This window comes from Metarhizium album, assembly GCF_000804445.1.
Source record: "Metarhizium album ARSEF 1941 chromosome Unknown scaffold_9, whole genome shotgun sequence".
NCBI classification, from domain to species: Eukaryota; Fungi; Ascomycota; class Sordariomycetes; order Hypocreales; family Clavicipitaceae; genus Metarhizium; species Metarhizium album.
In genome coordinates, this window is record NW_024467583.1 from 495966 (window position 1) to 518456 (window position 22491).

At 46.3% G+C, this 22491-nt stretch overlaps 7 protein-coding genes across 7 annotated transcripts; 6 read left to right on the top strand and 1 right to left on the bottom strand.

Annotated features, from left to right (window-relative positions):
• Positions 1-2601: 2601 nt before the first annotated feature.
• On the bottom strand, positions 2602-3506 carry MAM_04253 (ATPase family AAA domain-containing protein 1; the record flags this gene model as incomplete). The annotated part of the gene is made up of 2 exons (XM_040823051.1): positions 2602-3136; positions 3196-3506. The coding sequence occupies 2 exons, from the start codon at positions 3504-3506 to the stop codon at positions 2602-2604; spliced, it is 846 nt and encodes a 281-aa protein (XP_040678930.1).
• Positions 3507-5572: 2066 nt separating this feature from the next.
• On the top strand, positions 5573-6270 carry MAM_04254 (chromosome segregation protein; the record flags this gene model as incomplete). Its single annotated transcript, XM_040823052.1, has 2 exons — positions 5573-5999; positions 6056-6270. The coding sequence occupies 2 exons, from the start codon at positions 5573-5575 to the stop codon at positions 6268-6270; spliced, it is 642 nt and encodes a 213-aa protein (XP_040678931.1).
• A 2117-nt stretch (positions 6271-8387) lies between these two features.
• MAM_04255 (acetylglutamate synthase) lies at positions 8388-12127 on the top strand (the record flags this gene model as incomplete). Its single annotated transcript, XM_040823053.1, has 7 exons — positions 8388-9959; positions 10803-10858; positions 10917-10998; positions 11070-11152; positions 11230-11833; positions 11893-12024; positions 12092-12127. 7 exons carry the CDS (start codon positions 8388-8390, stop codon positions 12125-12127), a joined length of 2565 nt encoding a protein of 854 aa, XP_040678932.1.
• Positions 12128-12702: 575 nt separating this feature from the next.
• MAM_04256 (NADH-ubiquinone oxidoreductase 29.9 kDa subunit) lies at positions 12703-13539 on the top strand (the record flags this gene model as incomplete). The annotated part of the gene is made up of 3 exons (XM_040823054.1): positions 12703-13244; positions 13301-13405; positions 13473-13539. 3 exons carry the CDS (start codon positions 12703-12705, stop codon positions 13537-13539), a joined length of 714 nt encoding a protein of 237 aa, XP_040678933.1.
• A 376-nt stretch (positions 13540-13915) lies between these two features.
• Positions 13916-15262, top strand: MAM_04257 (uncharacterized protein; the record flags this gene model as incomplete). The annotated part of the gene is made up of 1 exon (XM_040823055.1): positions 13916-15262. One exon carries the CDS (start codon positions 13916-13918, stop codon positions 15260-15262), a length of 1347 nt encoding a protein of 448 aa, XP_040678934.1.
• A 2837-nt stretch (positions 15263-18099) lies between these two features.
• MAM_04258 (Yip1 domain protein) lies at positions 18100-19184 on the top strand (the record flags this gene model as incomplete). Its single annotated transcript, XM_040823056.1, has 3 exons — positions 18100-18175; positions 18289-18859; positions 18935-19184. 3 exons carry the CDS (start codon positions 18100-18102, stop codon positions 19182-19184), a joined length of 897 nt encoding a protein of 298 aa, XP_040678935.1.
• A 1053-nt stretch (positions 19185-20237) lies between these two features.
• Positions 20238-21914, top strand: MAM_04259 (Pleckstrin-domain containing protein; the record flags this gene model as incomplete). Its single annotated transcript, XM_040823057.1, has 4 exons — positions 20238-20624; positions 20717-21314; positions 21384-21784; positions 21843-21914. The coding sequence occupies 4 exons, from the start codon at positions 20238-20240 to the stop codon at positions 21912-21914; spliced, it is 1458 nt and encodes a 485-aa protein (XP_040678936.1).
• Between the last annotated feature and the right edge of the window lie 577 nt (positions 21915-22491).

Sequence of the window (22491 nt, forward strand, 5' to 3'; positions counted from 1 at the left end):
TAGAAAACTTAATTAAGTTATAGTAAAGTATATAGTAATTAAAGTACTATCTCTATTAATAGTAAAATTAAATATTCTATATAGTATATACTTAGTATTCTATATAGACTTTATTAAGTAAGTAGTATTTAACTTACTGCCTAGCTAAATACTTTAGAACTTCTGCTTACTACTAGTATTAATTAAGGTAGATAAAACTCTTTAAGGTAAAGAAAGCTATAAATATAAAGTAGAGAAAATTCTAGTAGTAAAGAATATACTTAAAAGAGGCAGAAAGTAAAATATATATATTAAGTAGAAGAAGTATATTTAATTAATATAGAAACTACTTAAGAGTTTTTAAGATACTATAGTACTTAATTAATTTAAAGCTAAGTAAAGAGATATATAAAAGTATAATAAGCTTAATTTATAAGTAATTAATTTCTAAATAGTAGTATAATATATAGAGCTAATTAATTAAAAAAAAATATAGAAGGAACTAAACTATAGTTATATTAGCACTAAGGCTAGCTAGTAAAAAAAAAAGAAATTTATTAAAAAAAAAAAAGAGGGAAAAATAAAGAGAGAGATAATATAACTATAAAGCTTAATATATACTTAACTTATACTTAACTTACGCTTAATATAGCGCCTACTAAAATAAGCACTCTAGCTTACTAAGCAACTTTTATTGTAACTTATTACTAGTTAAATTAATAACTTAATTATTAAGAGAGAGAGAGAGTAGAGAAGAAATAGTATTTTAAATATTATTACCTTTATAACTACCTTCTTCTCTACTATAAAGATAAGTTAAAGTCTTAAAGATATAAAAGTAAATATATTAGCTATAAAGAGTTATCTCTTTATAAAGTATATTAACTAAAGTATAAGTTAGCTTCTACTAGTTAGTATACTTATAGTATAACTTTACCTACTCTACTTGCTACTTATATAGTATTTACTTAATATTTTAAGCTATAGTAGCTTAGCTCTAGAAAAAATTTACTAGTATTTATTAGTTAAAAAGCAGTATATATCTATAGTAGAAGAGTATTAATATACTAGTAAGTGCTAGTACTTATAAATTAGCGCTAGTAGCTATATTACTAGAAAATAAACTAGCTAGTATATATAAAGAGTAAATAGAACTAGAGGCAATATAAGCTTACTTTAATAATATATTAAACTTTTTAGCTATAGAATTAAACTATATAGAGAATTTAGTATATATACTAAAGCTCTTACTTAACTTTTTATATATAGTAAATATAATATATCTACTAGTATTTACAATTTACTATACTTTCTTTTATTAGTAGTATAGCTTAAAGTTTAAAGCATAGAGGTATGCCTTCTAGATATACCTCTTATAAGTTTTATAGTACTACTTATAAGCTATAGTAAAGCTAAGAATGCAACTAGTAGAGCTAGTATTAATAAGCTTATACTAATATAGTATATATATTTCTAGAACTTTCTCTCTATTAAAGAGGTTATTATTATTAAACTCTATAGCATACTTACTTATATAGTAAGCATTCTAGTATAGCAGTAGAAGTAGTAGAAGTAGAAGAGGAGGCACGCTAGTAGTAGACTTCTTAAAACTAAATTAAGTATATAATATATATTATATTATACTTAGAATAGTAGAGGTAGTATAAAAGTAATATAGAAAAAGAAGGTAGATATAGTAGTAGTAATCTTTAGAAATAAAAATTCTTAGTAGTATAAAAAAGTATTAATAATACTTATTAAGAAGAAAACAATAAAAATAAGTAGTATAAAGTTACTAAACTATTATAAAGTAGAGGTATATTAAGTATATACTATATATAAAAAATATAAAGTAGAAATATATAGTTACTAGGAGAATTTACACTATATATCTATCTCTACTATATAGTAGTAATATAAATAAACCTACTAGAAGAAGAGTATATAATAAACTTAAGCTATAAGCTTAAGTAGATATAAAGTACTATATTAATGCCTTATTAAGTACGCTTTAAATATATATTAAACCTATATATATATAATAAAAGAAAAAGAGGGGATAGAGAGCTTTCTCTTTCTCTCTTTTCTCTCCTTAAGTTTATAGTTAATACTAGTAACGCTTACACGCAGTAGCCTGTAAGGCTAGTCCTTAATATGCACTAGAATTCTCTGCCTTTATAAATATAATAAGGCTAACAGGGCAATGTAGAGAGGTGTACCTAATTTTGTCAGAGGTGTAGCAATAATCTTATATATATACTTAGTAAAATCTAGGCAAAAAATCGCCAGAAAGCAAGGTTACCTTCTATGCTTAATAACTACATAATAAATGTACCCAGGGCTACGCGCGAAATTTTTATAACACATAATCGTTATAGACATGTTTTACTGCTACCTCAGTTTTTGATTTCTGGTCCTATAAATAAGACCGCACAACGTGATGGTGCAAGTGATCTATCTGGACGCAGGTGGTGGAATGGCTCAGTGCGTCACCCCAAATTGCATGCTACCAAAGACGCTTCAAACATCTCGGAGAAAATTTTGACGTTCCAGCTTGCTCAAGGTTACACCAATATGTCCACAAGTTTCCAGCGTTATCCCATTCCCAAACTTCAATACTGCCTAATCCTGGCTTTCAACAAAGAGTTCATCTACATCCTCATAATCGCCACTAATGCCTCGAGTCTGGTTTCTTCTCTTGCCTGCCATATCTCTGGCGCTCTTGACATCGAGTTTATCTATATGGCCGCCTCGATTGCCAAGAAAATCATCGGTCCTAATACCGCGAAATTGGCTAGAATCGATTGTAGCCATTCGCCGTCCCTCGCCCCTGTACTGGCGCATGACTTCCCGAACAGGTGCCATGGCTGCATCACGGCAAGCTTCTTTGATGTCACTGCCTGACATTCCCGCAGTGATCTTCGCGACGTAGTCTAAATCAAAATTCTCTTCATCAAACTTTGTATCTTGCAGAATGAGCTGCAATATTTTGCGTCGCTGTGCACGGCCAGGAAGAGGCACAGGGAACTTTTTGGGCATGCGCCGCAGAATTGCCTCGTCGATGTCATGTATGCGGTTTGTAGCCCCTAGGACGACGATTTGAGCTGGCATCCCCGATGCATTGGCCGACGTAAGGCCGTCCCATAGCGTCATAAACCTATACCCCATGTTAAAATCTTGAGTACATATTGAAGGCTGCGGGGTGGAAAGTCTTACTCAGCTTTGACCATACCGCTGGCCTCATGCTCCCCGCTCCTCCTCGTTCCTAGCACCGCATCTATTTCATCAATGAATATAATAGACGGTTGCATTTTACGTGCCAAGGAGAAGACGGCACGAACTATTTTGTTCGAATCACCGTACCACTTTTCTGTCATAGTTGAGATGTGAAGGTTGATGAACGAAGCTTCGCTTTCATGAGCTAAAGCCTTTGCAAGCATGGTCTTTCCACAGCCTGGAGGGCCAAACAGGAGCACTCCAGATGGTGCAGAGAGCAATGGCGCAGCATGGGAATACAGATGCGGCATCGTAAGCGGGTATATCACGGATTCTTTCAGCTCCTCGATTATTGAATCAAGTCCGCCGATATCTGTCAACGAAAAATCCACAGTCAGCCCGTGTCAAAAATGTTGCATAGCACTTTTTCTAGCACAGTTAAGGCAGGGGGTATGGGCCTACCATCAAATCCAACATGTATGTCCTCTGGTGCGACCATTTCAAGTGCAATCAGGTTCTCATACTCATTCAAACCCAGATCTTCAACTCGCCTAGATTCCTGGCTCACATCATCTCTATCTTCGTTCGTATTCCGGTGACGGTTCAATCGCTCGAGATGTGCTTTTGCCAGCCGCCTGGCTTGTTCGTGTTTCTCTTTGTCAGGGTCGGCCAGATTGCTAAGCATCGGTGTGAGAAAATTTCTAGCAACAAAGAGTCCAGCTGTCATCTATGTAGGAAGCTCTTTGGTCAATAAACATAGAATTTCTTTGGTTCGAGGTTGGGTTTGGACGCTCGCCGGCCCAGATATCTTGGTAAATATGACATACCATGCCGGCAAATAATAAGAGATCAAGGGCGACATCGCCAAGTTTTCGTCGTTCGCCCATACCTCAATACAAGCGCGGCCTCGGGACTGGTTTCCTGGGCATCGAAGTATGACTTAGTTGATAGAGACAAGGAGTGTTGAGCCGGGATGTTCCAACGATTCCATCGATCGGGAGCAGCTCTGTTTGAAGTTCTCACAACCGACGGAAAGTTATCGCAGTTCTGTGTCGAAATGGTATACGCAGAGAAGTACAAGTTCCTCTAATAGCCTTCTCTACATGCTTTGAAAGGTCTTGCACGATGTGTGTTTCAACAACTAAAAAGGGATTCGTCACGAGCGTACGTGGCGTGTGGTAAGTCATCAATTCCCTTATCGTCTTTGCACTCATGTGTCACGTACCTACCCACTTATGTACGGAGTATGCTGGGGCTTGCTTTTTTGGCTTAGTGTTTGCCACTTGCCTGGCGGCATGTGGACTTGAGCTTACGTAACTGATGAACTGGGGCCGGGCCACTTTGGGAATAGGCGACGGGCTTGTTTACTGTTTACATTCACTCAAAACGGAAATACAGTGGTTCCTTTCAGCGGAACCGACGACTGAGCATCACTTCCGAATCATAACATTGAAGATTGCACCTACCAGGACCAGATGAAGTGAGAGGAGACAATTTGCCCCTTCGATCAGCACTGCAATGGTTTACTTCTCCTGATACGTATACGAATTTTTTTCATCTATTTTCCTGCGTGAAAGATGCCTCCACAATTGCATGTGGCAGGCAACCTTGCTCCGATGGTCCTCTCTGATTCTGAACCGGATTTCGACGATGTTGAAGCGATCGGTATTCCGTCTTCTCGGGTGCTTTGTGGGAAGACTGTAGCATCCAAGCGAGGTCATGATCGAACAGCGCACCCCACGATACGGATAACAAAGCCGTCTCAAAGATCAAGGCGGAGCGTTAAGAGCGGCACGGGTCGTTTAGTGCCCGCGATGGGAAGACAAATATTAAAGGAAAAGAGCAAAAACAATACTATCTTACAACCTGGGACCGAAGAAAAGCACGTGGAGGAACTAGAACAAGTCGCCTCGGGCAAATCATACTCAAATCTACCTTCGTCCCATAAGCAATGGCAATTAAACAGCTTATTACGTAACCAAGATTGTTGTCTCACAGGATTCTCGGGCTCATTATATACACAGAGTGCCGCCGACCAGCCAGATTCAACTTCCGAGGACGGCGACGAGGAGCCAAAATATACTGGCCAGCTAGAACAGCAAGAAGCAGCGCCTGGCATTGATGAAGAGGAGCATCTCCTAGCGAAACAGACCAATGATATAGACTATATTTCGACTCGGAGGCTGTTGTGTGAATTGACGAAGAAATACAGCTCGTTGAAAACGCGACACAATGAGCTACAGGAAGTGGGAATACGTGACGCGGAGCGCAATTTTGAAAGACTGAGACGACAGTCTGAGGAAAATACAATAGGTAAGAATGCGGCCTTGTAGTTCACGGTGCACGCTCCAACGTCGTATCATACCTTGAATTCGGAATGCCTGACCTGTTAACAGCCTCAAACAAGCTTGTTCAATCGCTGAAGGAGGAACTGAATGCGCAATCTGCAATGGCGAGACAAGGCGAGCAGGTGCGCCAGCAACTAGAGCTTAGCGAAAATAATGTTTGCGACTTGGAGAAAAAAATATGCGACCTGGCAGAATCCTTATCGAATGCTCGGTCTGAGGTCAAGTCGCTTTCTGCTAAACTTTCAGCGAGCAGAGCTGCGGAAGCTAGTGTGAAAAATCCAGGAAGCACATTCAAGCCTGGGGAAATGGGCCATAAATCAGCCCCATCGGAAATTGTTCTCACAGCGCAAGCAAAGGAAGACCTATATGGGGATTTAACCGGTCTTATTGTCCGGGGGATGAAGCGTGGTGATAGTGGAAATGTCTTTGACTGCATTCAGACCGGGAGGAACGGGAGTAAGCTCTCCAATTGGGACTCCTCACTGACAAAGCCTAATGCTAACTTGTTTCAGCTCTGCACTTCAAGCTTGCCCTGGATAATGGAGAGGATCCCGAAAGCTACAATGACATTCAATTCACATACCGGCCTCAACTTGATACAGACCGCGATAGTGACTTGATTAGGATGCTACCGGACTACTTGGTCGAAGAAATCACTTTTCCGCGAACGCAGGCATCCAAATTTTACAGTAGAGTGATTAAATCACTCACCGAGAGACTGGATTAAATTCGAACACAATGGCAGGCGGCGTTTTTTTCGGTCTACTCACGGACTAATAAGTAGAGAGGTAATTATTGCTTAATCTCCTGAGGCCATGCATTTTCTTAGGGTGTGGGGCCAGAGAAGGCAGCTCCTTATGAACCCTTGAGTACTTGATCAATTCCATCAACACATGATATGAGTCCACGATGGGCTGAGATCTGAAATTAGTCCTTGAGGACCGGTGTGCCAACTTTGGCAAGATTAAGTCCTCCTGATAAACATGCTAGGACGGTAGCGGTAGGGGCAAGCCCGACACGGCTCTCTACCTACTTACCTACTTAAGTAGGTACCTGTGTAGTTCAATGGATGGCTCAACCTTATTCTGGAAAACCGAGTCTATAAGCTAAGTAGGTAGTTTTAGTCTGGTACATTGTGTCTGAGTTGCAAAATTGCCATTTGAACGCCTGCTACTTATGTGTCCCGGTATAAGAGGCCAAGAAAAGGTCTCGAGACGTCTCAAAAGGAGTATTATAAAACAAGATGAGCTGTCCTCTAGGATGAGACGAGCTGTCAAAACTGTTTGTATTAACCCCTTATATGTAAAGGTCTGGGCTATGCCAAGTATTAGTAGATGCAACGCGGGTGCGAACTTGTATAGTGCCAGGCTGAACAAGTAAGAGGGACTTATTCAACCCTCCGGCCGGCTAGGCCAATAGGGTACGTATTGAACAAGCTGCCCTTTGCTTGCTTTATTGACACTGTACAGGTAGTCAACAAAGAGGTAGGCTATGTCCCGCTCGCTGAGTCCGGAACTAGCCCAGACCATAGCATTCCACATCTTAGATAGTAGTAGATATACTAATTATATAGATAGCTAAGCTAGCTATTTGAAGTATCTAACATATGTACATATGTCTGTGTAAGTTTCTGCTCTTCGTGCTCTCTGTAAAAATATCCCTTGCTGGCTTTAACTCCCTCTGCTATGTCACTCCTGAGTAAACTTTTAGGTCCTGAATTATAGACAACACGGCGTCTAGTAACTCCAGTCCAGTTTTGTTATTGACCATTCGAAATGTGCTCCGACTTGAGTCCTTAAAACAAGTGCGGTACTAGTGAATAGGGAAAAGACGCTCGAGACATGGACTTAATCGTTGTAGATTCTTCGCAAGGGGAAGGTACTACTTGCTACCTAAGTAGGTACTTAAGTAGGTGCGTAAGTAATTTACCAACAGACATATCAACAACATCAGCATGAGTGGATAGTTGGGCGGTGAGGCGGGCCTCAAACATTTTAGAAGTCTGGTCGGGTGGTCCCCGCTGCTCGTCGACGTTTCATTCGTGAGTCATTGTTCCACCAGTCCCACCGAAGTCCAGTCTGGTCCCCTAAAATCCGGCCGACCCCTCCTGAAGTCAGCTGCGATATCGCAAGGGACGACATAACGACTTCCCCCAAGCGGCTCCAGATGTCAATAGCACACCCGCCTGGCTATCAATGCTTCCCCAAAGTGACTAGTATTACAGTTGTCACTGCCCACATCTCACTACTGAGTACTACTAACCCATGCAGCTATTCATGCACGACGTACGGAAGTGCTCCCCCCAGCCCATGTCAACCTCTTCCATGAGGGAGGCGTGATATGCGGCAGCCATATAGAGAGACCTCGGCGCTTTTGCAAAGAGTGCAAACACGCCTCTTAGACCTGAGCTCTTGATCTTCCCCCCTGCCTCCGTCAGGTTCCCCCCCACCTTATCCAATCCTTCCTGGTAGACACCTCCAGGTTCAACTACCAGACTGGTGTGTTGGCGCGCGCGTGTGTGCCGCTGGTGCCGTAGCTTGCGATGCAAGCAACTCTTTGTCTTGCATCATGGCTTGCTGTTGTCTCGGAAATAGCATCCTCAGCTGTGGCCATGGAATCCCTATGATGGTACTGAAGAAGTATCTATTGAGTCAGGTCCGCGGCCGGCAGCATCACCAGGGCCGATCCGGTGTTGCGGCTCTCCTAGGCATGATGTCGAGCAATACCTGCAGTTGCAGACAAATAGCATCTATTCGTCGGCTATCGACTCCATCTTTTTCCCGAGCAAAGAAACAAGCTCTGGACAGAGTGAGAGCTTCCTCATTCACTTAGTTGTCGAGAAACATGCAGTCTCGTGCTAACAAATCGTATCAGGATGTTATTGTGTCCGTGCTCGAGGCTTCAGCAACGCGGCGAGAGGCAAAAGGCTACCTTCAAAAATATGCCTCAAAGCAGCCCATTTCTTCAGACCTCCCCAGAACCAGTACAAAGGACAGTGAAGCTGCGACGGCCAAGGAGGATCGCCCTGAGCCTGTCAATGTTGCTGTTGTTAAACTGCGACTGCCTCAACAACTGTCGTCAGATGCGCTCTCTGGCACTGCAAAGACGCTGTCACAACTTCGACTGCTTGGCCTCCTGGCCCTGGTGGTCGTGGACTGTGGCTTGGACGCCGATCGCCGAACCTTTGACGACGAAGCCTTTCGAATTTGCGAAGCAATTGACTCTTTTGGCGGTGCAGGTGCTAAACTGGCCGGCCATGTCTTTGTAAAGTCACATTCAAACGGCACCTCACCTGTGGCATCTAAGTTTTGCGGTGATATGCTTGTCGAGGACCTGGGCATGCTGCATCGAGCGCTTCAACGCGGCATGATTGTCGTGATACCATCTTTAACTAGGAAAGATGGGATATCTTCACCCACACCTGCTGAAGGGAACGAAACAACGATTGCTTTAGCCAAATTTTTGAGCGGTCTGCAGCTAGATGATACGAACGGCGACTTAATAGACGGAGTACCAGTGTATCGGCGGCCAACAAGGACTGCGTCTGTTGAACGCATAATTATCCTGGACCAAGTTGGCGGAATTCCAATGGCTTTCCGGCCCGACATCTCACACAGGTTCATAAATCTTGAGCAAGAGTATGGAGACCTGATAGCTAGTCTGAAGACTGCCGAATGCACAAGCCGCGTTGCGAATGTTAAGAATCACATCGCAAATTTGAGCTTGGCAAAAGACGCACTCTCGTTTCTACCCCCGACGTCATCAGCTCTGATTACTTCGCCTCATGCGGCTGCCAACACTCAAACGAGCGCCTCATCAACTTTGCCCATTCACGCGTTGGGATACCCGCTCTTTGGGTTTGATAACATGGTCACAACCCGAAAGCGAAAGAACCCATTGCTGCACAACTTGCTGACAGACCGTCCTGCTTTCTCTCCCTCACTGCCCCTCCAAAGAATTCAAGAAGAGAGGCGTGCATGTGTACAAAATGCGGAATCCGGATCTGCAACTTTGGTCAAACGGGGAATGCCAGTAACAGTATATCCGGACCCAAAGGTTCAAAGATGGCTACCCCCTGAACCCAGTTCGCCTCGCCTCCGTCTCACAGACAACTGCATAGACCTCCCTCGGCTTATCCACCTTATTGAAGACTCCTTCAACCGAAAACTTGACGCACAGCACTATTTGGAACGAGTGAATGAGAACCTGGCCGGAATTATCATTGCGGGGGAGTACGAGGGCTGCGCAATCTTGACCTGGGAGCACCCCGAGAGGATTGACGAGCAAGCTGTATATGATTCAGGCCGATTTGTTCCATACCTTGACAAGTTTGCGGTGTTGAAGAACCGTCAGGGTAGCAGTGGAGTTGCTGACATTGTCTTCAACTCTATGGTACAGGACTGCTTTCCAAATGGCGTATGTTGGAGAAGTCGTAAAAATAATCCGGTAAATAAGTGGTATTTTGAACGATCCACAGGGACATGTAAGCTTTCGGATTCAAACTGGACAATGTTTTGGACGACAGTTGGCCTTGGAAATCAACATCCAACCCTGCGGGACTACGAATTGGTATGTCGAGAGGTTCAGCCATCATGGGCTGAGACCACACATATCCAAGACAGGTAGAAGGTCGTTTTTCTTTGAATGGAGGAGTAGCCTAATGTTACCCGATTGAATGAATATTTTGCTTATGATTTTGACATCCCGGTAAGCACACGAACCTTAAAGTCAGCCACCCTTTTATATATCCCGTGCCTCCCTAGATTTCTCCCGTTTGTGATGAGCGGGCTTTGTAGTTCAATATTCTCTCAACCCATTTTGTCGCGATTACTTGGTTTGAGTTTTCGTGCCAGTTGAGGATTATACAAAGCAATACTAACTGGTAGAGTCAACGGAGTGATGTTTTTTCCTCGTGCGATTTCCCACCATAGAATCTAGACAAAGTTTCCCCTTGGCGACTACTAGGTACCTAGGTAGTTACTTAAAAGTACCTACTGAAGTACTTAAGGTGCTTGTGCTACTGCCAACGTGTTCTTGTGGCGGTCACGTGTTGAACGTCACTGAGCCAAGGGTCTCAAAGTTCCTGTTACGCGGTAGCCAAGTGGGACTCTTTCTGCCAGTGGCTGTGTTGCCCTCGTCTCCATTGAATTTCGCTTGTGACAACGACAGAACGTGCATTGATCAAGCCTAGCTCCGGCATCAAACCTCCCACCCTCGCATCTGCCTTGTATCTTGTCACGCTTCCTAACAATACCTGAGAATCTGCCTTTCGGAAGTGACAAGATGGATTTCAAGAGCTTTGGCAAGAACCTCTCGTAAGTTCCTTACGCTCAACTGTAGGCACCGACAAGCTGACCAAGCCTGGCGACACAGCGATTTTGGAGCGCAAATCACGCCTTTTGCATCACGCACTTTTCAGTTAACTAAAGAACAGTTCGGTCAGGCCGAGGAAAAGGTATCCAATCTGTTATCGACTTAGTGAAGACCCATCTTACAGTTTCACTAACTTTCTGTCCTCTTCTGTAGACTCAGCTCCCACCGGACTATATCGACCTTGTAAAGAAGGTAGATGCCTTGAAGCAGACCCACCAAAAGATGCTTGCTGTAACGTAAGTAGCTGGCGCATTAACTTCTTTCTGGTCGTGTCCTTCATTCACGGGTCATCCTCTAATCGTCACTGCCAAAGTTCGCATTACTCGAACGAAGCCTACGACTATCCACCCAACATCAAGGAGACATTCCAGGACCTTGGCCGCACTGTCAGTGAGAAGGTTTCCCTTCTTTCTTCCGCAACAACCACTGCAGAGGCACAAGCTGCCCTGGTTGCTCCTCCGAGTGCCAGGCTCCAGCCCAAGACCTTCAGCCATGCTGTTGCTCGCGCCAGCTTGGCAAGCAGCCAGCTGCTGCACCAGAACCATACGGGAGCTGGAGAGGATCAATTGGCCACTGCACTTGAGAAGTATGCCATTGCGATGGAGAGAGTTGGTGAAATTCGTCTGGCGCAAGACTCCCGAATCCAAAGCAGCTTTCTTGCTGGTTGGAACACCACCTTGAACACCAATCTCAACTTTGCCACGCGTGCAAGAAAAAATGTCGAGCGATCGAGGCTTTCTCTTGATGCTGTCAAGGCTCATGCTAAGGGAACGACTTTCAAACTCGGTGGACATGGTGATTCTCGCCCTGAGCAGCAGGACGAGCAAGAACTGAGCCCCGAGGCCCAAGAAGAGATTGAGAAAGCAGAGGACGAATTTGTGACTCAGACTGAAGAAGCTGTCATTGTCATGAAAAATGTAAGTATGGGAGAGGAAGAAATCAAACTACAGGCTCAACGCATTTATCTTTCGTCCAGGTTCTTAACTCCCCCGAGCCACTCCGCAACCTCTACGAGCTGATTGCCGCCCAAATTGAGTACCACAAGAAGGCATCCGAAGTCCTCAGCGAACTCGCACCCATTGTTGATGGTCTGCAGACGGAACAAGAAGTAAGTCGAAACAGATTGGATCCACTTGTGACATGTTCACGTTTGTATGTTGACCACTACGTAACAGGCTAGCTACCGAAAAAGCCGTGAAGAAGGTTTGTAATCACACACTACATAGTGTATATGGTTACTTTGTCACTACGGACACAGCATTTGATGGCATACATGTCTGGTTGATTTGAGGAGGTTGTGCGATTGTGCCGCAACACCAACCTAGACCTGTTCGGTTCAACTCACGCCACTTACTAAGTTCTATTGCTAGCCGCGTCATTTTCTTTCTCATTTCTTTTTCCTCCTCTTTTTCCCACCCCGAATATCGGGAAAGAAAGTTGCAAATGTAATACTGTGGTATGAACACGCGGGGAGGCAAGGCACTGGGGGAATCGCGTAATGCATGATCATGCTCATGCTGGTAACGAGCGTGATCGAACTGCATCGCATTTCTCTACGTTTAAATCGTCATAGATTCTACTTAGGAGTGATTTCGCGATTGTAACTCTTCAACATGCCCTCTACTACGAAGGGCGAGGATAATAGAAATCCGAGTGCATGCCCGGTCACGTGCTGGGTCACATGACCCATGACGACCCCGAGTTCGTGGTCGGGGCTTGACCATGTTTCTCACACGACTTACTCAGACTTTCAATCAGCACATTGCGGCTGTCGAAACTTGCCAACATGCGGCCGACAATACGTGCGCTTGCACGCTACTTGGAGCCAGGCACTCCTACCGGTCTGGCTGGTCTGTGGACTCATCCCACTCCTCGATCGACGCTCCTCTACCTTTACGGGACGACACTCAAAAAACTCCAATCCATACCTGAAACTTCACTTTACCGCCAGTCCGTTGAGACTGTCACGAAACACCGAATGAGTCTTGTGGGAAATATCATTCCTCCTGGCTACAACGAATGGGCAGCCAGAGCCAGAGAATTGATCAGGAAAAACCCAGAGCAATTTCGAGTTGCCAGTGGTCGGGTTGACGGTAGCGAGGCCAGGACTGTGAAACTAGGGGATCGTGTTTTCGTTGTCGGCTCGAAGCACGAAGCTGGTGATATACGCTACGAAGAATGGGATGGGGAGGCCGATGAGGGTGGTGAGCTTGAAGGCATCAGAACCCCAGCTGAGAGGCAAGATCAAGTAATCTGGGCCGAACGAAAGCCGTTGGAGGACCACGAGAAAATCGAGTGGGAAGACGAGCCACAATTGACCGCAGAACAGTATGCTATTGCCCTCGGGCGATACCCCACTGTGCGCATGATCTAACAATTGGCAGGGTGCAGGAGCTGGAGCATAAGATTGGCGCTGGCCTTATTGAGGAGGTCATCCAGGTTGCAGAGGGCGAGCTTCGCATCATTGACGCTATGGAAAAGGCCAGAATGTGAGTGTTTCTTGCTGCATTGATCAATATCCGCGTTGTGAGCAATAATTGCTAAGAGTGAGTCCAGTTGGGAAGATCTGGAGGAAAAGCCTGTTGATGGCCAATGGGATTACTTCGACAGGAAGAGCATGTAAGGGACGTAGTCTTATTGCGTAGTCGTGTATGGCAATTTTTGAGAGCTCTGGGACGAAACAGTACTTATTGTCTTCGAGGGTCATCTCCATGGTTCATTTGAATTGTAACGGAGTATCTTGTAAAGGTTTCCAACCTAGAGTATTGAATTGTGCGAGGTCTGTTGGTTCGCTAAGAAATCAAGGCTTGTCGAGTTTATCCCATGGGCTTTTGAAGAGCTTCTAGCAGTCCAGCTATAGGCAGGCCCAAAAGCTCGATTTTTACAGTGAAGGTGGGGCCAGTTGCGCTCCATTATGTCGCGGTCGACCATTTCAAACCAGAAACCATTCCAATTATTCCCTGTCCCTCCCGAAGTTTCAACTCAAATACTGAATGAAAATGGCGCAGCATCAGTCGGCCAAGCGGAAACGGAGATGTTCTTACAGTGACAGGACGCAGGGCAGCTCAGAGCCACCGAACTTCCCAAATAACTCTATCAACCCTTTCAGCCGTTCATCTAGCGAAAGACGACAGCTATCTCTAGCCGGTCTCGAAGATACTGATGAGGATCCAACGCGAGGGCTAGAGTGCTTCCCTCACCGTGGGCTCAATCGCAAGGCTCTTGTGGCCGTGCCAGAGAAAGAGGAGGAAGCACAGGAAGAGGGGGACTTGGATGTATCCGAAACACCACAGCTGATGGCAGAGAAATCTGAAAGCATCGCCAGCAGTGGGAAGGATAGACGCGCCCGGAGACGGCCATGCTTGAAACAGCCAACAAGTCGGTTAGATACTCTGCTACGATCTATTCACCAACTTCTTGACCTAGGGGAGGTGGCAAAATCGACGAGATTATTTGGCATATTGCTGCAAGTTCGCCCTGGCAGCAGGCCAATTGATGTCCGTCAGCACAACATCTGGGCAATAGGTGCCGAAATAATTATGAGAGCCGGCGAGGATGCCACTTTACTGCACCGAGACCTACACAACGTTGATATTGAAAGTCATGAATACAGTGACAATTTTCTACCCGGATCAAAGAGCTATACACGTATCCGGATTCCAAGGAAATGGGACTCTGCAGAAAATCTCAATCAACTGAAAACTTACTTACGAGAGCTTAGTCAGAAATATCCATATGACCACAAGTTCCCAAAGAATACTTCAGCACTAGACTTTGAGCTTGCGATGCTGACCTGCGAAGTATACAGCTGCCACGCTATGTACGCCTCAGAAAATCCATGCACCACTGCTTTGCAATTGGGCTTGAAAGAGCCACCCACACGAATATCAGGTCGGCAATTTGAGGACGTTTACCAATATGAGCAGCCAGAGATGGCCGTAAACCATGAGCAAGCTGATCCGGAAGTACACTTGCGAATTCAGAGAGAACGCATCCTACTCCATGCGCACGACACCTTGAAGGATATTTCCAGGAGGATGGACACGCTTATCAAGGAGCTGCCATATTCTAAAAATCACTACTTCCTCCGATTACGGGCAACAGTATCACTTCTTATTGCTGAGCTTCTGACCCAGGGCGATGGCAGTCAGCAAGGGATGGCAAATGAACCGCTAACAGCTATTAAGGCGGAGAAAGACATTGCCAGCATCATGCTGCAAAGAATTACCGACAACGGCGGCCATACTGCCAGACCATTGACGGACCTCATTGACCAATACTCAAGCTCAAAGGAAGACTCGCAGCGACGTTCGCTATATGCGTCACTGCCAATCAGAAGCACATGAACTATTATGAATGATAGCCCAATTCAATGATCCAGAGTTGTTGCTGGAAATCAACCTGTACTCCGACTACAAGGTGCTCCTTTGGCCCATCTTTGCAAGATCAACATGGTGTTTGAGCTTCCGACCACAACGCACCAATCCCCCCCTGGACTCCATGCAGCTTGCCTTCCAACGAAGTTTGTGGAAGAAGACTCCGTCTTATGGGCCCTGAGCGGCTCGTGAGGATCCTCAGTGCTGTATCTAGATGCCCATGATTCCAGAGTCTCTGGACTATATTCACTGGCTTCTGTTTGTCCCGTTTGCCCCGATGCCAAGGAGTCCCTGTCGCTACCAACTCCTTTAAATCTACACATAGCGTCCGCTCGCTGTCGATGGGTGAATGGTTTGAGCCAGCTCGGAGTCACCGCAGCCTTTGACTTGCCTTGCAAGCCCGCCATGACCTCATGATACACAGTGAGTCTTCGAAAATCCCAGAAGAAAATATTACCTGCTGCATTGCAAAATGCAAGCACCGGGTTTTGTTCGGGGACATGGAAGAGCTTGAAACGCATGAAAAATTGGGGTCCACAGTTTGGCGTGTGAAACTCAATCAAGCGTGTATATTGTGAAGGGCATTGCGGTGATGTAGCCGGGACGAATGCGGATCTTGTCAAGCGATCCGGGTCTTCATAGCTGGTTGGGACGACGTTTTGTGGTGTTGGAGCAGCACTTTGTGGCGGCGGCGGCCCCTCTGAAGAAAACCCTTCAATCCTCCAAAGAACAATAACGTCGTCGTGACAAGCACGGGAGAGAACACAGTCTCCGTAGAATGCGACGCTGGAGCAGTGTTAGTTTTGGATCATGTCAGGCATTTTCGACACGGTTGCCAGTCAATAGGTTACATACCAATCTACGATACCGCTGTGAACAGCGGATGTAGAAAAGTGTGGATAATGAACTTGAAGAGGGGTGGTGATGGGGGTTATTGGAAGATCTGGAATGGTCCACTGAGAGTGTCGTGTCAGCACGCAGATGGCTCTATACTAGGGAGTTGCCCGAACCATATTAATTATTTGATCATGTCCAGCGGACAAGATGTATCGCCCAGTGTCATGAAATGCCTTCCTAAACTGTCAGCATCTGCTTGCCACGGTGGTCATGTCCAAAAAGGAGGTTCTCACGAGGGAAAGTAAGTTCCAAGAGTGACCCTCGCCAGCCAGGATACAGAGACAAGGTTGCTCCCTGTGAATAGTGTCAAGGCTCCATATTCGGACACTGGTATCGTCTGAAGCTGAAGCAATAATAGACGGATCAATCGGCGATGTGGCTAAATCATTCACATCCTGAAGTAAAGTGAGTATGCGGAGGACGAAAGTTGACGGTTAGTATATGAAGGAATGAGCTTCTCACCCCTCCATGGCCAACAAAACACTGCAACAAGTGAGTTAGATTCCAATTCTATCGAAAATATTGGAACGGCATTGGAGCTACCTCTACTAGGCTTCCATCAGAGACGTCGTAGATTTTGACTTTGGCATCGACGCCGCCTACACATATGTACGGAGCACCAGAGATCGGGTCCTTCGTCCACGTACAACAACAGCCAGATGCCTCATCCTAGTGAGTAAATAACTCGAACCGTCAGAATTTAAATCCATGAAAAGAAATCAATTATCTTGTTATTTAAGCCGAATTTGGTACGTACATCGTCATCCCGAATAATGTTGATGATGTCGCAAGGATTGGACTCACCCGTACTTGGGGAAAGCCTGCAAATGACAATCTTGATATCGAATTAGAAATTAACATGATACATATTGGTTTTTTCTTTTGGGTCCGTAATGATTGGAAAAGCAAGAGAAAACGGAGTGAATGCTGTAGAGGAGGCGGCCTCACATGTTTTTTGCTGACGGCGGCAAATACTGGGTCACAGTCCAAAGGCTGGTAGGGGCAAAACTTGATGTCGAAGAATTCTAGAGACATGGAAAAGGTTAGGTCTAAGGCAAGAGGACATGGCGTTCAGTAAGGCCTATATACCTGCCACATTGTCGTCGTGGCCAAGAAACCTCGTGTCGTTCTGTTGATGCAATCAGTTACACGGCCAAGGGGAAAAGATGCCCCGATGGTCAGATAACGTGGACTATATATGGAGTTACCTCAAATCCAATGGAGACGCGTAATTTCGGAAGCTCAAAGACTGAGCCATCGGTTGCTGCCATGGGGCACTGACGATTAGCTGCCAAGACGGGATCGTCGTCAACGCTGCACCTTGAGAACTGCTTCGGATTGTAGAGCAAATGCTTATCCCACAGAGTAAATTTGGACAGACGGTCTATTTGCAGGAGGACTCGTAAAGTCGAGATGCCAGACGGCGTATATTTCCTTAGGGATATGGTGCGAAGGATATTGATATTGATCCAAGTCCAAGCAAACAATCAATGCGGAGGCATAGAAGCCTCGTGGTTCAATGCTGTGAGGTAACAAGCTCTAGCGATGATAGAACTCATCGACTTCATTGCCTGAAGCTTCTGGTACACATTGGGAACGTAGGCGGATAAGTGTTGGAAGTCGTTCGATCCACTTTGAGGTCATCTGATTGGCCGCAGTCTGACGGAGCAGCGTCAGCAATTTTGCCAGGTGCCCAAGCGCGAAAGCTGGCCAAATCGAGCCTCGTATCATCATCACAGGTTCTCGCATCACACATCCAGGGCAACCTCATCATAATCCCCTACGAATAGTTTCGCCAGAAAGAGTCCTGTTGTCTGTTACATTGTACTGCCCTGTTGGACACTCTTCTTCGGGGGAGCAAGAGTCTAGCTGACGTTATCCGCCATCTGAAGCATCGACAGTCGCTTGACATGTCTTCCGCAAGCGCAAGAGGCAACTACAGCCATCCTTCCCTGGAAGATGATGATTTGATTGACCCGGATGATGGTATGTACCTATTGTGATACCAGGCCCTCCCATGACTGCTGGCAGAACCAACCCCCAAGCTAAGCTATTTACCAACTCTCAAACTCCGACAATCGACACTTTACTAACAATAGAAGCTGGGTTGAACGACTTTGACGACCCTCTCGAAAACAGGTCTGCACGGCAACCTCTCTCAGGAAATATCGGCTCCGCCTCGTCACGTCCTCTCAATGAAACTTACCTTACCTCATCGATCCCTGGCGAAGACAGACGGGCGCCGCAGAACACAATAGACGAGACCGTTTGGGAAACGGTACGCCGTGACTTACTCGCGGTATGGGCCAAGTTGAGAGAGGTTCTCTACCCTCGATATCTCTTGGGCGGTACAATGTTTGATTCCGAGGGTGGTTTACGGGGCGCCTACTCCAATATCCGCGGAGCAGGCATTACGGGGACAAGAGAAGAACTCACGGGCCTGGCAAGTCGCATGATGGATGCGGAAGTGCTCTTGCAAAGTAACATGAGCCCGGGACTGCGTGACTGGGACCTATGGGGCCCGCTAATCTTCTGCCTACTCCTGAGTCTATTGCTTAGCATCGCGGCCCGAGCTGAGCAAAAGGATACTGTCTTCAGTGGAGTCTTCGCCATGATCTGGCTCGGCGAAGCTGTAGTTACTCTGCAGATCAAATTGCTAGGCGGCAACATGTATGTTAATACAGGTTTCCTTCCCTTCCCTGACCTAGCTTGCCAAAAGATTCCATGTAACTGACTACTGCCCAGTTCCTTTGCGCAGAACGTCTGCATCATTGGGTACACGTTGTTCCCTCTCGTGCTTGCCGGGCTCCTTTCAGCATTAGGTTTACACTGGATTCCACGGATACCCATTTATATTGTTCTAGTTGCGTGGTCACTCGCAGCTGGCGTGAGCATTTTGGGAGGGAGTGGCGTTGTCAAGAATCGAGTTGCCATTGCGGTGTACCCCTTGTTCATCTTCTACGTAGGCCTCGGATGCCTGTGCTTCATTAGCTGATTCATGCCTCTGTGACGGCCAGGATTAATAGCTAGGAGGCGGTGACATTTCAGTGTCCTGGACGGAGTGCTGTCGGACCAAAGACCTCGGGAGTTTGCACGAATGCTCTACTTTTGTACCTCATCAAATTGTTTATTCAAAGTCCAGATACTCGCAGGCTTCAAACGGGTATTGCCGTGTGCTCCCAATTTGTGATATAGCTAGCCTTTGCTCGTTGCGTTCCAATCTCAAATGATGACGAAATCAAGCTAGGGGAATTAGAGCTTGGTACAGTATTTCAAAGCCTTTTCGAAGTAACTCTGTACCCAAATATGTGTTAGCGTAACACACCTACTTAAGTATGGATGATGCACACAAGTCTGACCGAACCCTCCCCAGGTATCAGAGTTTCAAGCTCACCAGGTTCACTGGAAGGCGAGGGCCACCTGCCGCCTTGCAACAGTGAACTACGACACCAGACCCGGTGACCACCTGACCCCTCACCAGAAATAGCTATTGGGTGGGCGGTGAAAGGGGGCTATAAATGGCTTCTTAGCACGCTAGGAGCAAAACCCACGGTGATTGGACTAGCAAGCAGCAGCCTCCCACTTCCAAATGTCCCACGCGTGAGCCTGGTGGTGACGACGAAAGAACTTTGACTTCATGCTCAAGTGTGCATTCCGCAGCCTGCCGTGGTCTAATCAAACACACCAGCAGTGACCGAACAAGTCGAATACGGGCACCAGACACCATTTTGGGCAGCCTTTGCTTCTCTTCCCCTCACCGCTGGAGATTATACTACCTCTTAGCAACTAAAGATCCTGACAGCAAACAGAGTGCTCGGCGCCGGCAACTGCCGAGTTTTCCTTTGGGATCACCAGAGTCGCTGCTTTGCTCCCCGTCAATAAGTCTACGGCCACTTTTCATTTGTGTCGAATTTTCTCCGTATCCACCAAATTGCTTCTGTCTGAGACTGCGCCTGCCTACCCGCCGCGCTACTACGCCTGTTTGCGCGCTGCTCGCCGCGTCAAGTATCACTGTTAGCACACTGCCGCGACTACGCATCTACCCGTCATGGCCGACGATGTACGAGGAGCTGGATCTAGCCCCAAGAACGAACCCGCGCATGTTGAAACTACCGAAGATGCTGAGACGCGAGCTACTAGACGTGAGCTTAAGCAGTCATCCATCTCTGATCAGCCTGACAAGACAACTGTCACCGATGACGACCGTCCGGAAACATCCTTCGTGGGCGTATCGAATGAGAAGAGCGAGGAGCTGAAAGAGCAGGTCTCGTCACCTAAGAAGAAGCGTGCCCATGACCAGCTAGAAGAGGAACCAGGGCCACAAGACAACGATGCTACTAGTGTCACCTCCACCGACTCCGCTAAAGACAGAGCCATGCGGCTTGAGCCGGAAAAGAAGAGACATCGTGATGAAGAGCCGGCTGAAACCGTTTCGGTACGTCCAAATCTATTGTTCCGGGCGAAAGTGAGAATGTTCGCCGAATCGGATGGCCTCGACTGACTTCAGATCAATTTGCCGTAATACAGAATCCTCCCCCAGTCACAGAAATTGCGGACCAATCAACTCGAGATGATAGCAAAATGCCTAGTCAGCTGACGAAAGAAGGTCCCAGTAATACATTTGCGGAGTCAGCATTTGGAAAACTGGCATCAAGTTCTTCAGGCTTTGCGGCTTTGGGATCATCCCAAGGAGGGGGTTTCGGCTCAGCTAAACCAGCTTTATCATCCTTTGCCTCTATGCAGCCTGCGTCGAGACCAGGAACAAGCGTGACGGAAGCAAACAAAGCGCAAACCGAAGCTGGCTTAAAGCTGTCGCTTCCTTCGAATTCAGGCCTTTCGCCTTTTGCAGGGCTCGGCTCGGGGGCTAATGGACTGGGAAGCAATAGCTTTGGCTCCGGACTGTCGGGAATTAAGCCATTGAGTGGATTCGGCGCTGTCGGTGCGAAAACCCTTCAGAGCGAGAAGGCAGCAAAGCCCTTCGGAGCGCCAGAGAGTGACGTGGATGACGATGATAATGATAATGACAACGCGGAAGAGGACGATGCGAGTCAAGCTGACGATCAAGAACGAGGCGTATCGCCGGAGAAAGATGCAGATGAAAAGAAACGGCCAAAGCTCCACAAGAGTATGTTGACTTTCTTGGTCCTAATTTGTTATTGTTTTTGACTTGCCACTTACTGAATCATCATAATAGTCGCGGTTGATGATGGTGAGGCTGGTGAGGTTACTGTAGTGTCTGTACGAGCGAAGATGTTCTGTCTAGACAGGAAAGAGGGCTGGAAGGAGCGGGGAGCCGGCATGTTAAAAATCAATGTCCCTAATGCAAGCGTTGATTTTGACGACGAGGGTGCTGTGGTTCCAGGCAGCTTCGACGCATCATGTCTAGAAACAGATGACGATTCTGCTGATGGTGAGTCTGCAGGTCCCAAAGTTGCTCGTCTCATCTTGCGTCAAGACCAAACCCACCGAGTCATACTAAATACCGCGATTCTCCCCGCCATGGAATTCCAAGAGAAAGCTTCTCTGAAATCCGTTGGTATCTTATTCACCGCTTTTGAAGGAGCAGAAACAAAACCTGTGAGCATCACAATGAGGGTAAGATTCGCAGCTATTCGTGTTTCTGTTGGCGCAAAAAGCACTAATTAAGTTACAGATGTCTGCAGCCAATTCAAAACTTTTTCTGAACGAAGTTGGCGCAATACAGAGGGAACTGCGAGGCAACTAGGCATGTGTTTCTGGTGTTCTATAGCTTGGGGTCGAATCCGAATATGCACTCGCGTTGAGTGATTCACTGCGAGCAGATGTGCAGCACACAGGAGCGTTGAAAGTTGCAACGGAGCATTGTTCACGAAAGGGGCTTGACGACAACATGTATGAGTATGAAGGTTCATTAAGAGCACGTAGGGTGATTTAGAGGCTTAAGAAGGCGTCTCATAAAACAGCTAGGCATTAAATGATACAGGAGACGCGATACTAAGAAAATGACCATTGCACGTCGTTGGCACAACATTTGTAACAGAATTAAAAAATGCGTGAGGCGCCGCCAGTACCTTGGTAGTGAACGCACTCACGCACGTGACAGCGCGTTACTGCCACGAAAGCCCGCTCACGTCTCGAGGCGAGCTGGTGTTTGAACAGCTTCGGATCCAGGCGCTATCTACACAAACTTTGGAAAGTTGGCATGCATACCAAAAAGGGCCTCGAATAATATATCCCTGATTATTGATTTGTGATGAAGACAAATTCTCATTTTTCTGGTCGACAGGCTGATGACCGTCATGGCCGTCCTGATCACAAGCGCA